Consider the following 13,197-nt stretch of genomic DNA (forward strand, 5'->3'; position numbering starts at 1 on the left):
ATCAGGCAACATACATGGCGAGATGGCATCGCCGATATCAGTGCTAGGCTTGCCGTTGAGCTATTTTTGTGCTCTGGTGTCCTCCTATGTCGAGTTTAATCAACGCGTTCTAACGTTACTAAGACTGGCGCGTAACAGTGCTCGGCTCGACTTGACACGCTGCGATTGGAGAAAGCCTCGGCCTCTCGTCACCGTCCTGCGAGCGGCAGACGCTGGCAACGCGCTTCGCTTCCTGGTCATCTACCCTCAGTCAGCCCCCTCAGAGCGAACATTCGATTCCATAGCAAACATCGCGTTGACACGCTACCCAACCTTCTCGAAGCCAGGAATAGAACTTTCGACGGCTCAAAATCCAGTTGAGCCAATCAGAGACATTCTCGAGCACTTTTTCCGCCAATCCGCGCCCTCGCAGCAAAAAAGTTGGCCCGTTCCTTTCGCATACCCAGTGTTGCCGTGCCGTGATCATCAAACGCTGTTCCTCTCACCGACCCCAGTCTACAATTTGCAGCGACTTAAGCAACACATAGAGCCAAGCGAGAAAAGGCAGTCAAGCAACATGAGCGTAAGCAACGGCAACGCGCCAAGCGGCCCGACGGCAGCCCAGCCGCAGCCGCAGCTGCACGGCAACTTCATCTTCTTCATCCCGCCGCCGCCCACGGTCTGGGTGCAGTTCAACGACGGCATGCAGGTGGGCTTCACCCCGGCTCCGGCTCAGTACCTGCAGTCGGTCTTGAACGGAGCGCCGCTGTTCGGATCGATGCCCGGCGCCGCCAATGGCAACGGCACCGACGGGTTCCTGAACGTGCTGAACGAGCTGTCCCAGCGCGCGCAGGCGCAGCAGCACGGCCCGCCCCCGACGAGCAAGCCGTTCCTGGACAAGCTGCCGGTGAAGATCTGGACCACCGACATGCAGAAGACCGAGACTCACACGGAGTGCGTCATCTGCCTGAGCGACTACGAGAAGGACGACAAGGTCATCACGCTCCCGTGCGGACACACGTTCCACAAGGACTGCGGCATGACGTGGCTGGTGGAGCACAACGTCTGCCCCACGTGCAGATACGAATTGCCCAAGCAGACGGAGACGACTATGGCAACGGCACAGACTGCCACGCAGACGACTCCGGCACCCGCGACAGCAGTGGCGTCAACTACGGCCCAGCCGGAGCCCGAGCCGACCTCGCAGGATACCACCACGAACGTCACGGGCGTGCGTCGCCAGCGCCCGACGGAGACGTTCCGCCCGCGCGACGTGCGCCAGCGCGTGCACGAGCCTGCATCAGTGGATGAGGACGCCGAGCTAGACAACATGCTGGAGGAGGAGGCCGACCGCTTCGTGAAGGAGGAGATGGAGAAGCGCCACGTCGCCTCGAGCGACGACGGTATCGAGATCGATGACCGCGACGTGGACGAGTTCATCCACGAGACGTCGAGCAACTAAAGCGTCCTCGACGATGTCTGCGAATAGCGATTGTAAATTAGAAGTAGTGTGGCATAGAGCCGAGTAGTAGTAAGGAGAAGGAAGATCAATAAATTATCATGAACATGAACGAGCTGGTTCAATTCGTACACTTACACCCTGCCTGTTGCACGAGGTCTGTATAAACTGAATTCCCAATGTGGACGACAATGTGGACGTCAATGTGTCGACTAGCAGCACTCTTCTCGCGTTTCCTTGACAACGCAAGGACTTCAACTTCATACGTTTATAGAGCACATGGTTGAAGAGCTGCGCGCTCAAAAAGCAACTCACAGTTGACGAGCCGTATTCCGCAACACAGGTTTGGGTGTACCACACAGCCGTACCAAATATGGGGTACCGCTGCTCAGGCTCGGCGCCACCATCGAGATCGCAATCCGCCCCTCGTCAGCCCCGAACACAGCGACGAAGCCTCGATAGACACCTTAGCAGCATGAGCTACCGCGGCATGAACCCCAACGCCGAGATCGTGAGCAAGTCGCAGGCGCTCATGGTGAACGTCAGCGCCGCCAAGGGCCTGCAGGGCGTGCTCAAGTCCAACCTCGGTGCGTACAACCAGCCAGCTAAACAGTTGCAAAGATCTCCGCTCTCTAATGAATACAATAATTCCTCGCTCGGTGCACAGGCCCGCGCGGCACGCTCAAGATGCTGGTGGGCGGCGCCGGCCAGATCAAGCTCACCAAGGACGGCAACGTGCTGCTGCACGAGATGCAGATCCAGCACCCGACGGCGGCGCTGATCGCGCGCGCGGCCACTGCGCAGGACGACGTGACGGGCGACGGCACCACGTCCACCGTGCTGTTCATCGGCGAGCTGCTGAAGCAGGCGGAGCGCTTCCTGGCCGACGGCCTGCACCCGCGCATCCTGTCGGAGGGCTTCGAGCTCGCCAAGGATGAGGCGCTGCGCGTGCTGGACACGATGAAGACCACACCCGAGGACATCCTGAAGGACCGCGAGCTGCTGTGCAGCGTGGCGCGCACCTCGCTGCGCACCAAGCTGGACCAGAAGCTGGCCGACCAGCTCACGGAGATCATCACGGACGCCGTGCTGACCATCGCCGTGCCCGAGCGCCCCATCGACCTGCACATGATCGAGATCATGCACGTACGTGGCGCTGCATTGAACGATATTGTGTTGGTTTTTGGGCGTGCGGTTAACGGGGGTTTTGCTTGTTGTTGGTTGGGTTTGTACAGATGATGCACCAGAGCAGCAGCGACACTCGCCTCGTGAAGGGTCTGGTGCTGGACCACGGCTCGCGCCACCCGGACATGCCCACTTCGCTGGAGAACTGCTACATTATGACGTGCAACGTGTCGCTCGAGTACGAGAAGAGCGAGGTGAACTCGGGCTTCTTCTACAACAGCGCCGAGCAGCGCGAGAAGATGGTGGAGGCCGAGCGCAAGTTCACGGACGACAAGGTGCGCCAGATTATCGAGCTCAAGCGCGAGGTGTGCACGGAGGAGAACGGCAAGAGCTTCGTGATCATCAACCAGAAGGGCATCGACCCTCTGTCGCTGGACATGCTCGCCAAGGAGGGCATCCTGGCGCTGCGTCGCGCCAAGCGCCGTAACATGGAGCGGATAACGCTGGCTTGCGGCGGTATGCCCATCAACTCGACGGACGACATGGACGAGTCCATGCTTGGTTACGCCGGCAAGGTCTACGAGCAGACTCTGGGCGAGGAGCGCTACACGTTCGTGGAGGACGTGCAGCACCCCAAGTCGTGCACGATCCTGATTAAGGGCCCGAACGAGCACACGATCGCGCAGATTAAGGACGCCATTCGCGACGGTGTCCGTGCGGTTAACAACGCCGTTGAAGACAAGGGCGTTGTCCCCGGCGCCGCTGCCTTCGAGCTGACTGCCCACGAGGCGCTCAACAAGTTTAAGGGTACGGTCAAGGGCCGCGCTAAGCTCGGCGTGCAGGCTTTCGCGGACGCTCTGCTGGTGATCCCCAAGGTGCTGGCCGAGAACTCCGGTCTGGACGTGCAGGACACTTTGATCGCGGTTCAGGAGGAGCATCAGAACTCGGGTATGTTTGTGGGCATCGACCTCTTCTCGGGCGAGCCCATGCTGCCGGAGCAGGAGGGTATCTGGGACAACTACCGGGTGAAGCGTCAGTTCATCCACCTCGCCACGACGCTGGCGTCGCAGCTTCTGCTCGTCGATGAGGTTATGCGTGCTGGCAAGCAGATGGGCGGCGGCGGCGGCATGCCCGAGCAGTAAGTAGGGAGGCGGATGCGTAAGTAGTTTATTTCCCCACACCAATCCATCTACTCACCCACCCACTGAGTCATAATAAACCGAGAAACCCACACACCAGTAAGTCAAGGAGCTGCAGCAAAGCAGCTTACTATTTCCTCGGCAGAAGTTTTTCTTTTTTCTTAGCGGACAAACAATAGATAGAATACCAGGGTGTCGGTGATTGACAGCGCCACGATGATCATGTAGAGACACACTTTCTTCCGGTACGAGCGGTCGGCGATGATCTGCAGGAGGTGGCGCACCTGGCCCGTCATGCTCGACGTCTCGGACACCATCCCCTTCATGTCGTGCAGCTGCGAGCGCTGCAGCTCCAGGTCCACCAGCACGTTCTTGGCCACCTCCTCCGACTCGGCCACGGTGCGGCGCGTGCGCTCGATGTTGTCCGACGTGCGCATCAGCGACCGCACACTCTACATAAATAAAACACACAACGACGTAAGTTATTATGTCGTCTGGAAGATAAAATTCATTGCATCAGGCCGTTAGTTGACGCACCGGATCCGCAGCGAAGAAGGTGCTGTAGTTGTTGAGGTTGGCCGGGTCCGAGCCTCCGCCTGTGACGCCGCCGCTGGTGCCGTCGGCGAAGATGCCGCCACCGCCGTTGGGCGCATTGTAGTTGCCGGACATGACGACTGCAAGGCGTCTCTTCCCTCTCTTCGAAGAGCTCTTTGACCGCTGAGATTTATCGAATGAAGGCCGATGGAAGATACTGCGGCTAGTCGCACGCAACGTTCTGTGACATAAAATGGTTGCGCCACAATATGCACATAAGTTTGGTGTGTGGCACACTCGTCATTTGTGGAGAGCTACGCTAAGGCTTAATGAGCTTCGGGAAGACCAACTACCGCGTGGGCGGCACGCGCGGCGGCGCCGACCGTACGTCGCCACCGAGCTATCTGCTACAATGATGTCCTTGCTAGTGTATTATACTAACTGTGTGCCAAATTGTGTGGTTGCTCGTGCGCTAGAGTTCAAGTGGGAGGACGTCAAGAACGACAAGTACCGCGAGAACTACCTGGGCCACTCGGTGCAGGCGCCTGTGGGTCGCTGGCAGAAGGGCAAGGACCTGACATGGTACGCCAAGACCAACAAGTCGCAGCGCGCTGAGGCGCTGCAGGCAGAGTTGGCCCTGGCTAAGCAACGGGACGAGGACCTCATGAACGAAGCGCTGTACGTTGACTCGACACTTCACGATAGGAGCGCTGAGGTATATACTTATTGTGCTTTGTTACGCTGTAGGGGCATTGCACCGAAGAGACGCCATGAGCCTGCCGAAGGACTGAGCGCGTCGGAGATGAAGGAGCTGCTGAAGCGCGGAGAGGCGGAGCGGGATGGCATGGACGTGGAGCGCGTTGAAGGACTCGGGGCGGCGCCGGTGGAAGCTGCAGGGTTCGTGACGGCGCCAAAGCGGACTTTGGCTGAGAGGTACAAGGATCAGCTGGAGAGCGGCAAAGCGGACACCACATACGCGCTGCCGGGAACTATGAACGCTCAGATGACGGAGAGTGAGGCCAAGGCTGCCAGGAAGGAGGCGCGCAAGGCAGAGAAGGCGGCCAAGAAACTCAAGAAAAAGGAGAAGAAGGAGCGCAAGAAGGAGAAGAAGGCGAAGTGGCATCATGGCCGTGAGTCTGATGATGAAGAGGATGAGAAACCCCGCCACCGTCGCCACCATCACAAGGAGGAGGAAGAGGGACACCGCTCCCGTTCGCGCTCTCGGTCGCCTCCAAGTCGTTCAGGAAGAAGTCGAGATGGCGCTAGACGTTCGCGCTCAGCTAGTCGACAACATCGCAGCGTTCGATCCCAATCTCGTTCACGATCTCCAGCCAGCCGTCGTAGGTATGAAGGCTCGCCTCCACGAGCACGACACCTAGAGGAATCGCGTGGACGTTCGCGATCTCCGGGCAGCCCTTCGAGCCGATACCGTCACCATCGCCATCGCTCGTCTTTGCCGTCTCCAGCTTTTAGAAGACGCTCACGGTCTCGCTCACGATCGCGTCGCCGCTACTAGCAATCGATGATTTTCTCTGGGTTCTATTAGCTTGGGTTATACATAAAGAGCTCCTGCACGTACCCGCGCGAGCTCTTCCGTCTTACACGTCTAGCTTAGTCAGACTTTGATGTCGTGTGCGCCTTCTTCTGCCGTCCGCACCGCTCCGAGCTGCCGTCCTTGAGGTCGTAAGCAGGCAAGTAGTATCCCTCTTTGCCGTCCTCGCCCTTCCTCCAGAGCTCTGGGTTCTGCACCGTGTCGTAAATGTTTCCTAGCGACGTGTACCCGTGGTCGTACAGCGAGCAGTACTCGAGCTGGCAGTCGCGCAGGAAGCTCCACACGTCAGCGTACGTCCACTTCAGAATCGGATTCACACGGAGGAATGGGGGCCATCCGGGGCTGCTAGGCGAGAAGTGCTCCATGTCTTCCGTGTACGGGTCCCCGCCACGTACGCCCATGTACACGCCCTTGATCTTGAGCTTCTCGAGGATATCCTTGACGCCCTCCACGAACGAGCACTTGTACACATGGCAGCTGAGCGCAAACTTTTTGGTGCAGAGCTCCGTAAAGTCGCGCACCTCTGGGAACTGGTCGTGCGAGTCGAAATACATAACCGGCACGCGCTGCAGTTGCGCCTGCACACGCGCCTCGAGCTCGTCCTCTTGGAGCAAGTCAACCGAGACGAAACTGTTCCGCGGCGATGTAACAGTCGTCTTGTGGTCGTCCTCGGCTTCGTGCTGCGCCCTCGCGTGCTCCTGCTCGGCCTCCTCCAGCACGCGCTTGGCCACCACAATGCGGAGCAGGTGCAGCACCACCGTCGAGTCTTTCCCCCCGTTGAAGCTGAAGCACACGCCCTCCAGACCGAAGATGTCGATGGCGCTGCGCATCACGTCCAGCGCCTGCTGCAGTCGCTTCTGCATGGCCGCATCGGCGCCGGCGAAGAAGAGGTCGAAGCGCTGCAAGGTGGCCTTCATGCTGTCGTTGGTGGTCATGGTTTTGCAGCTTGAAGCGCGGAAAAATCCAAAGAATTACGCGCTCGAGACGAAGAAATAGCGAGGAGCTCCGTTAACGTGACTTGGTCAGAATACAGTCGAATATCGATCGTCCAGCAGTGAATGACGGCTCAAAAGAAGCACCAGAAAATAGCCAACACGATGGCAATGGTGGTCGTGGCGGATTCGAGCGCTGGGAAGGTCTGGAGGCGACGCAGTGGCGACTTGAAGCGGCGAGAGTCCGTTGTTACGCCCGAAGTCGGAAGTTGGTGAGTGACGGCGTACGTAAACCGCTGACGTGGGGCTCAGATGATGAGCAGGGCGCGGATTGGTCGGATTAACGCTAATTTTGGCGAATGGAAAATTGTAATTTTGTTAGCCAATGAAACGAGCCGCCTGAACAGCCGAAAATCGAGAAGAAACATGTGACGTGTGCAGGATAGAGGCTCGAGGTGTTTACACTCCGCCGTGGCGTTGCGGGCGATCGCGAGATCGACCATCAAGTTGACGGTGTGGGTCGACTGCAGCAGCTGGAGCTCCCCGAGCGTACAACACCCTGTCGCCGTAGCGCACCGGAGCTCGCTTTGCGCGATGTCGCTTCGCCCGCGACAGTCGCGTCGGCCACGGCGTGTTCTTGGGCCTTGCGCAGTGCTGCTTCTGCAGTTGCTGGGCTCGCGTAGGGACCGAGGACGGATCCGTCACGACGCGTTCCTTCTGCGAGCGCTTCCGAGGTGGCGGCGGGTCTGAAACCTTCTCTTCGTCTTCGCTGTCTTCGTCTTCACCGTCGTCTACCGAGGAGTCTTGGGCAGGCTGATACCTGGACACGTGGCTCACCACAGCCCCGTCATCGTACTTGCTCTCTTCCTTCTCCTCCTGTTCTTCTCCTTCTTCGTCTGAGGACGAGTACAGCTGTATCGCATCTTGCAGCGTGCTCATGCTGACTGTATTCTTCTTCTCCTTCTGCTTCCCCCCCTCTCTCCCTTACAATCAGATGTCTTGCTCAGTCTTGGGACGAGTCTTGGATTTGCTCAACAGGGACTCGACCCACTGGCGTCTGGCACGCAGAGCTTTCTTCGACAACTCGGCATGAGCAGCGAAGTTGTGGTATCCACCGGGCCAAACGTGGAGCTCTGCTTGCACCCTGCTCGCCCACAACTTGCTCGCGTACGCAACCACTTCGTCTCGACACACCTCGGCCGACCCCACTTCGAGGTACGTCGATGGCAGACCCGATAGATCTGTGGCTCGACCGGACGCCTCGAAGTCTTTGACATCGTTCGTTCCACTCCTTGACCAAGCACGCAGCTCCAAGCGAAGCGGTTGCTGCGAGTGCTCCATCGACCTCCTTCGTCAAACTGACAGGCACTCACACTCTCGTTGCGGTCGTCCAACATTGGAGCTACGAGTAGCTGACCGCACACCTTCGGTCCACCACGCTCACGAGCTAGAAGGGTTACCCCAGCACATATCGCGCCACCTCCAGAGGTTCCAGCGAGCATTAATCGAGCTGGGTCAATGCAGAGGTCCTTGAGGTTGTCTCCAGTCCACTTGAGTGTTGCGTAGGCCTCCTCGAACGGAATTGGAGACGGATGTTCCGGTGCAAGGCGATACTCAGGCGAAATGATGATGGCGTTGAACGAGTCGAGGTATGGTACGAGGACTTCCAAGCCTGTGAAGCGGTTGCCCATGATCATGCCGCCCGGGTGGTAGAACAGAATGGCGGGGTGTTGCTTGGCTGGATCGAAAGTCGCCGGTCGAAGGATCGACACCAGGATGTCTCCGTTTGGACCCGGAATTGTGCGCTCTTCATGTGTGCCGCCACTTGACAAATCGAGAACGGGATCCGCTGAGACGACCGAGGAGGCCCCTGCACGCATCGATGGAACATCGTCAAGGCTGAAATGGAGCGGCATGCCTTCGGCAAACGCTTGGTCGAGCAGGGCTTTCAATTCGGGGTCGTAGGGCGGTCGAGAAGGAAAGCTCATGGGGCTCGTGGTCGCGTGGCGGTACTTGGTAGAACGGGAAGTGCCTCGAGGATTGATCGGGTCTTTTCAGGCCTCCCTGCCGCCAATCATTTCTACGGTAGTCAACAAGCCACATCCTTCGTCACTGACATCAATTCATCCCGCCCTGCTGGTGTAGTGTTTGTTGACTCTGATTGTTCACGAAAACTATGGTGCATGAGGTGAAATATCGGGCAGCCATGGTCATTCACCGTCCAAACATCGACTGTCCCACGATATCGGTGCTTTCAATTGAAGTAAGGTTGGACAAGAACGCCTGCAGAGACTCGAAGTCCCTCATCTTCTATCTACGTTGCAAGAGAATCTAGGGTGCCAGTGTCGTACTTTCTCAATGGAGGGCCAAGTTCTCCCGAGAGCTTCTCGACTCTCGCTCAGCTTGCTCATTCTCCAATTTGCTTCCAAGTTGGCAACCAGATCCAGACACCGACAACCGCGCTCAAGCTTCGCTCGACTTTCTCCGCATCGACTCTCAGTCCGAGATGCAGTTCGCCGCCGTCTTACTCTTCCTGCTCAGCATCTCGGCAGTCGCAGCTGAAGACGCCTGTCCTCCGACCGAGGTGGTCAAGTTCGCTGAGCTCTACGCCAACCCGCACCTGCATCCGTGCCAGAAGGTCTCTGCCGGCTTTTCCCTGGTCCCTCCGATGGGCTACCCGACGGAGCCGCAAGTCAAGGCCATGTGCGCTGCTGAGGCTTGCCGAGCGCTGGTCAAGGACGTCCTCGCTCTCGAGCCTGCCGACTGCTACCTGTCTCTCTCCGGAGCCAAGTTGAACGCGCACAAGATGGCGTGTAGCTTCCGGGAGGCGTGCGAAGATGACACGGACCACAAGGAGCACGAGGACGACAAACACAAGCCGACACCGAAGCATTCAGATGACAAGCACCGTCCGAAGCCAACTGAGCACGACGACAAGCACTACTACCCGACTCCGAAGCCAATGGAAGGCAAGCATTACAAGACGCCCAAGCCAACCGAAGAGAAGTACCACCCGACGCCCAAGCCCACGGAGGACAAGCACTACTCGACTCCGAAGCCCACCGAGGACAAGCACTACGACACCCCGAAGCCAACCGAGGAAAAGTACGATGACAAGCACCACCCGACCCCGAAGCCAACGAAGAACGACAAGTACCACGACAAGCTGGAAGAACCGAAGATCGTCAAGATCGACCACGTGGGCAACGTCAGCTCGACGACCGAGTCGATCGGAAAGGAGGCTGACAAGGATTCGCACAAGCTCAAGCCCCCGATGAACGGTACGGCTCTCGAGTTCTTCCCAATGCCCAACACGACGTACAAGGCGACTCCTGAGCCAAAGGCGTAGGCAGCTACTCTGTATCATCCAGATCCTTTTTCTTCAAGAGCCTGCTCTTCACGCTGTGCACTAGTAGTTAGCTCTAAGTAGCAAGCAGCAAACCCTCTCATGGCCATTAGTTCCTCCTTACTTCACTTCGTGAAGTGAAATAAAAACATGAACAGTTTCTGAAAGTGAAACAGGTCTTATATGAGCTGTACCTTGCTGCCACTCACCATGTTACTCGCTTTGATGCTTCCAGATCACGGGACGGGCGATGTCGGCACGTCCCAAGCTTTGTCGTCCCCAAGTCGTTTCTTCTGAATGAGCTTGGCTACGAGACTCAGTCCCCGGTAATACTACTTGGCAAACCACCTTCGTCGATACTACGTTAGCTCACTCGACCGAGATAATGTCGTCAATTGGCGTTGCCTTGACTTCTGGGGCAAGAACCTTGTGCTGCTCTGCAGAGTACACTTCCGACACGAATGATTTTGCGTTCAGCCACACGCCAGCAATAGAGCTTGATGAAGACTCTGTCAATAGTTTGTGCACGAGACCATTCTCATATCCAGACGCTGGCACTGAATACTCAACCGTCGTCGAGGTTATTGCTGCACAGGCGGCTGCTGAGTCGGCTTCGACGACCGGTGCATTTCCAAGCTGCCAGTGGCGGGGGTTCTTCGCATCAACGCATGCTGGCACCAAGTTCGCCGTTTTGCAGTCCAAACTCTTCCAAGTCTTGGACTCACGCATAAGCGCCACACATTTGCTAGCATCAAGCTCTTGCCCCTTTGACACAGTCCAGATTGTGGCCTCCATGCGCTTCGGGGTGATGTTATCCGGCGACGGTAAGTTTACACCACAGTTTGCCACACCCGGAAGAGACTCCTCATTCAGCAAGTTCTTGTTGATCCCAATCTGGCCGTCTGCATTCAAGAAGCCGTACTCGATTTCACTGGTTTCAGGGCGGAATATGGTGAAGTTCTCGTCGGGGACCCCGATCTGCGTCTTCGATTCGTTGAACCGGCATTCTGGGAACGGAGCAAGCGGTAATGGTGGCTCCTGCCAGTTGCAAACAGTATCTTTGACGAACAAGATCTCTTCGCCGAAAGTGAGATAGTCCACGCCACTCATGAACACAACGCGCTTGCCAACACGAAGCAGTTCTTCGAACGTAGGCCACTTGGTATGGTACTATACAGACGCAAACAAGAATATTAGTAACCCCTTCACCAAATCAGCAGCATATCACACACACACAAAACTCACTGCCAGCTCAATCGGATGAAGAATCTCCTTCTCGGGGAAATACTCCTTCAAATACTCCAACAACTTGCCCACTTTCTTCCACTTCATGAGGTCCGTCTCATCATCAAAGAACACCATCAAGAACTCATCCGCGTTCTCCGGAGCATGCAACCACATCGAGAGCTCCTTCAACGCCTCCGTCAGCGGCCGTTGCTCCTTGGACGGAATACTACTCAAACTCGGCTTACACCCAATTGTCCCCGAGTCCCACTCGATGTCCGCCCCCAGCATCTTCGCGATTTCGTTGAAAATATCGATCATCCCGTCCAACAGCTTGGACTTGAACCCCCCGCAATGAGCAATATGCAGATCACCATCAAACCAATGCACGTCCAGCTCAATGAACCTCACACCTAGATGCAATTGGTCAGTCAGAGAGAAGAGTTGGTCGTTCGTGTGCACCTTCATGCCCTTCTTGAACCACGAGAAGTACTTCAAGTACCCCTCGAACACGTGGTCCTCCACACCGTACCCATCGGCGTGATTGATGGCCGAATTGTGTGTACCCGGCAATTGAGCAGAGCAGAAATTGCGACGATACGCGAGCTTGCGCTGCAATTTGAGCGCCTTCTGCAGCCATTCGTCCACCTGCACGGACCCGTGCTTGCAGACGAAGGCGCAGACGCCCTTTTGGTCGCAGCGCTTGATCTTTTCACATTTCACGTCGGCCGGGACCAAATCGGGGACGCTGTCCAGCACGCGGGCCTTGAATAGGGCGCGGTCCTGCGCAATTTGGTCCGGCGAAATAGTCCCCAAATAGTCCGAGTCTGCCGCTAAACCAGGGGAGAGGAGAGATAGGAGAGCTGCAGCGGTGAAGGTTAAGATGGCGACGAAGCGTCGGGAGCGTATTGGGCGGCAGCAGGGGGCCTGGGAGCTGCGCGGCGACGGCGTGAAGTGCGCCATGCTTGCAGTCTGGGGCCGAATCAGGCTGTGTGAGTGATCTTTATTTTCTCAGAAATTGTGTTTTGGTACATAATGATGTAGACATATTGGTGTACTTAACGGGGAGCACTTCAACGTCGATGTATATTTAATGGAAGGACAAGAACAATCTCATGTCGACCACCGACACAAGCTTTTCGGTACTCTCCAGGAGCGTTGCTCCGGGAGGGTACACAGGTCGACGAATAGTTTCATGGACGATGATAACGATTAATAATGGAGTAAATCCCAAAGTTGTATCGTTTTTAATCCTTTAAAAAGGCACTACCAGCCCAACTCTTTAGTTGACTCTAACGTGGGCATCTACTGCGCCTGCTTCGCACTTCACAAGAAACACGCCAAGGCCTGGATGTTCTCCAGATCGTATCCCGCGCTAGCGCCTCTCGCTGACCCTGTAGCCCGCAAAAAGCTGCAGACTTGTTCCGCTCCTGCTATTGCTGCCGGAACGCCAATCGACAGTGATGCTCTGACATGGGCTGTAATCGAACGCAAGCAGCGAGAGCATTGGATTGGCCCGGGGAGAGTCATGCGCGCTGAACGCGTCGCCGCGATCGTTCGTGAGCACGCGATCATGGCGGAGCACATTGAGGCTGCGTATCCGATGGAAGCGGTCGCGCCTATCGTCAAGCCAGAAAAGATGAAATGACCGTACCGCAATATCGCTCTCGAAGGGTGGCGAGTTTGATCAGTAGCCTCAGATTTTGCAGAAAGTAAGCAAGTGGGTCGCGCGGGAGGCTAGTTTTGAGGTAGCCCATGAGAGCGCAATACAGAGTCATTTCGTTTCCATACTCGACTCCATTATTTGGTAAGTCTTCCGTCGAGACATGTATGGAGGCACTGCCATCGAAGACATCAATCTTTCTCAGAGCTAGTTTTTTTGTAATGTAGTCACTTTGAGATGCTAA

The 13,197-nt window shown here is 56.8% G+C and overlaps 10 protein-coding genes across 10 annotated transcripts; 5 read left to right on the top strand and 5 right to left on the bottom strand.

Moving 5' to 3' along the window:
* Nucleotides 1–518: 518 nt before the first annotated feature.
* On the top strand, nucleotides 519–1,548 carry PHYSODRAFT_353770 (hypothetical protein). The gene has a single exon (XM_009519548.1). It carries the CDS (start codon nucleotides 557–559, stop codon nucleotides 1,439–1,441), a length of 885 nt encoding a protein of 294 aa, XP_009517843.1. The 5' UTR covers nucleotides 519–556; the 3' UTR covers nucleotides 1,442–1,548.
* A 318-nt stretch (nucleotides 1,549–1,866) lies between these two features.
* Nucleotides 1,867–3,803, top strand: PHYSODRAFT_553558 (hypothetical protein). The gene is made up of 3 exons (XM_009519549.1): nucleotides 1,867–2,025; nucleotides 2,106–2,584; nucleotides 2,674–3,803. The coding sequence occupies exons 1-3, from the start codon at nucleotides 1,914–1,916 to the stop codon at nucleotides 3,703–3,705; spliced, it is 1,623 nt and encodes a 540-aa protein (XP_009517844.1). The 5' UTR covers nucleotides 1,867–1,913; the 3' UTR covers nucleotides 3,706–3,803.
* PHYSODRAFT_284638 (hypothetical protein) lies at nucleotides 3,802–4,390 on the bottom strand. The gene is made up of 2 exons (XM_009519550.1): nucleotides 4,240–4,390; nucleotides 3,802–4,154 (listed from the first exon to the last, which is right to left on the bottom strand). Exons 1-2 carry the CDS (start codon nucleotides 4,369–4,371, stop codon nucleotides 3,864–3,866), a joined length of 423 nt encoding a protein of 140 aa, XP_009517845.1. The 5' UTR covers nucleotides 4,372–4,390; the 3' UTR covers nucleotides 3,802–3,863.
* Nucleotides 4,391–4,565: 175 nt separating this feature from the next.
* On the top strand, nucleotides 4,566–5,231 carry PHYSODRAFT_263951 (hypothetical protein; the record flags this gene model as incomplete). Its single annotated transcript, XM_009519551.1, has 4 exons — nucleotides 4,566–4,620; nucleotides 4,713–4,914; nucleotides 4,984–5,169; nucleotides 5,228–5,231. The coding sequence occupies 4 exons, from the start codon at nucleotides 4,566–4,568 to the stop codon at nucleotides 5,229–5,231; spliced, it is 447 nt and encodes a 148-aa protein (XP_009517846.1).
* Nucleotides 5,232–5,847: 616 nt separating this feature from the next.
* Nucleotides 5,848–6,723, bottom strand: PHYSODRAFT_477086 (hypothetical protein; the record flags this gene model as incomplete). The annotated part of the gene is made up of 1 exon (XM_009519552.1): nucleotides 5,848–6,723. The coding sequence occupies one exon, from the start codon at nucleotides 6,721–6,723 to the stop codon at nucleotides 5,848–5,850; it is 876 nt and encodes a 291-aa protein (XP_009517847.1).
* Nucleotides 6,724–7,179: 456 nt separating this feature from the next.
* Nucleotides 7,180–7,659, bottom strand: PHYSODRAFT_323937 (hypothetical protein; the record flags this gene model as incomplete). Its single annotated transcript, XM_009519553.1, has 1 exon — nucleotides 7,180–7,659. The coding sequence occupies one exon, from the start codon at nucleotides 7,657–7,659 to the stop codon at nucleotides 7,180–7,182; it is 480 nt and encodes a 159-aa protein (XP_009517848.1).
* Nucleotides 7,660–7,710: 51 nt separating this feature from the next.
* On the bottom strand, nucleotides 7,711–8,417 carry PHYSODRAFT_553564 (hypothetical protein; the record flags this gene model as incomplete). The annotated part of the gene is made up of 2 exons (XM_009519554.1): nucleotides 7,711–7,980; nucleotides 8,025–8,417. The coding sequence occupies 2 exons, from the start codon at nucleotides 8,415–8,417 to the stop codon at nucleotides 7,711–7,713; spliced, it is 663 nt and encodes a 220-aa protein (XP_009517849.1).
* Nucleotides 8,418–9,226: 809 nt separating this feature from the next.
* Nucleotides 9,227–10,069, top strand: PHYSODRAFT_263923 (hypothetical protein; the record flags this gene model as incomplete). Its single annotated transcript, XM_009519555.1, has 4 exons — nucleotides 9,227–9,825; nucleotides 9,866–9,873; nucleotides 9,911–9,945; nucleotides 9,983–10,069. 4 exons carry the CDS (start codon nucleotides 9,227–9,229, stop codon nucleotides 10,067–10,069), a joined length of 729 nt encoding a protein of 242 aa, XP_009517850.1.
* Nucleotides 10,070–10,435: 366 nt separating this feature from the next.
* On the bottom strand, nucleotides 10,436–11,882 carry PHYSODRAFT_349558 (hypothetical protein; the record flags this gene model as incomplete). The annotated part of the gene is made up of 2 exons (XM_009519556.1): nucleotides 11,312–11,882; nucleotides 10,436–11,236 (listed from the first exon to the last, which is right to left on the bottom strand). Exons 1-2 carry the CDS (start codon nucleotides 11,756–11,758, stop codon nucleotides 10,436–10,438), a joined length of 1,248 nt encoding a protein of 415 aa, XP_009517851.1. The 5' UTR covers nucleotides 11,759–11,882.
* Nucleotides 11,883–12,641: 759 nt separating this feature from the next.
* Nucleotides 12,642–12,938, top strand: PHYSODRAFT_470369 (hypothetical protein; the record flags this gene model as incomplete). The annotated part of the gene is made up of 1 exon (XM_009519557.1): nucleotides 12,642–12,938. One exon carries the CDS (start codon nucleotides 12,642–12,644, stop codon nucleotides 12,936–12,938), a length of 297 nt encoding a protein of 98 aa, XP_009517852.1.
* Between the last annotated feature and the right edge of the window lie 259 nt (nucleotides 12,939–13,197).

Source organism: Phytophthora sojae, assembly GCF_000149755.1.
Source record: "Phytophthora sojae unplaced genomic scaffold PHYSOscaffold_1, whole genome shotgun sequence".
NCBI lineage: Eukaryota > Oomycota > Peronosporomycetes > Peronosporales > Peronosporaceae > Phytophthora > Phytophthora sojae.

Bases quoted from the DNA above. Each gene is read 5' to 3' on its own strand.
- PHYSODRAFT_553558 (XM_009519549.1), top strand. From the start codon at position 1,914: ATGAGCTACCGCGGCATGAACCCCAACGCCGAGATCGTGAGCAAGTCG. The intron at 2,026-2,105 runs GTGCGTACAACC...CTCGGTGCACAG, and splicing joins CGTGCTCAAGTCCAACCTCG to GCCCGCGCGGCACGCTCAAG. The intron at 2,585-2,673 runs GTACGTGGCGCT...GGGTTTGTACAG, and splicing joins ACATGATCGAGATCATGCAC to ATGATGCACCAGAGCAGCAG.
- PHYSODRAFT_353770 (XM_009519548.1), top strand. From the start codon at position 557: ATGAGCGTAAGCAACGGCAACGCGCCAAGCGGCCCGACGGCAGCCCAG.
- PHYSODRAFT_284638 (XM_009519550.1), bottom strand. From the start codon at position 4,371: ATGTCCGGCAACTACAATGCGCCCAACGGCGGTGGCGGCATCTTCGCC. The intron at 4,155-4,239 runs GTGCGTCAACTA...TTATTTATGTAG, and splicing joins CCTTCTTCGCTGCGGATCCG to AGTGTGCGGTCGCTGATGCG.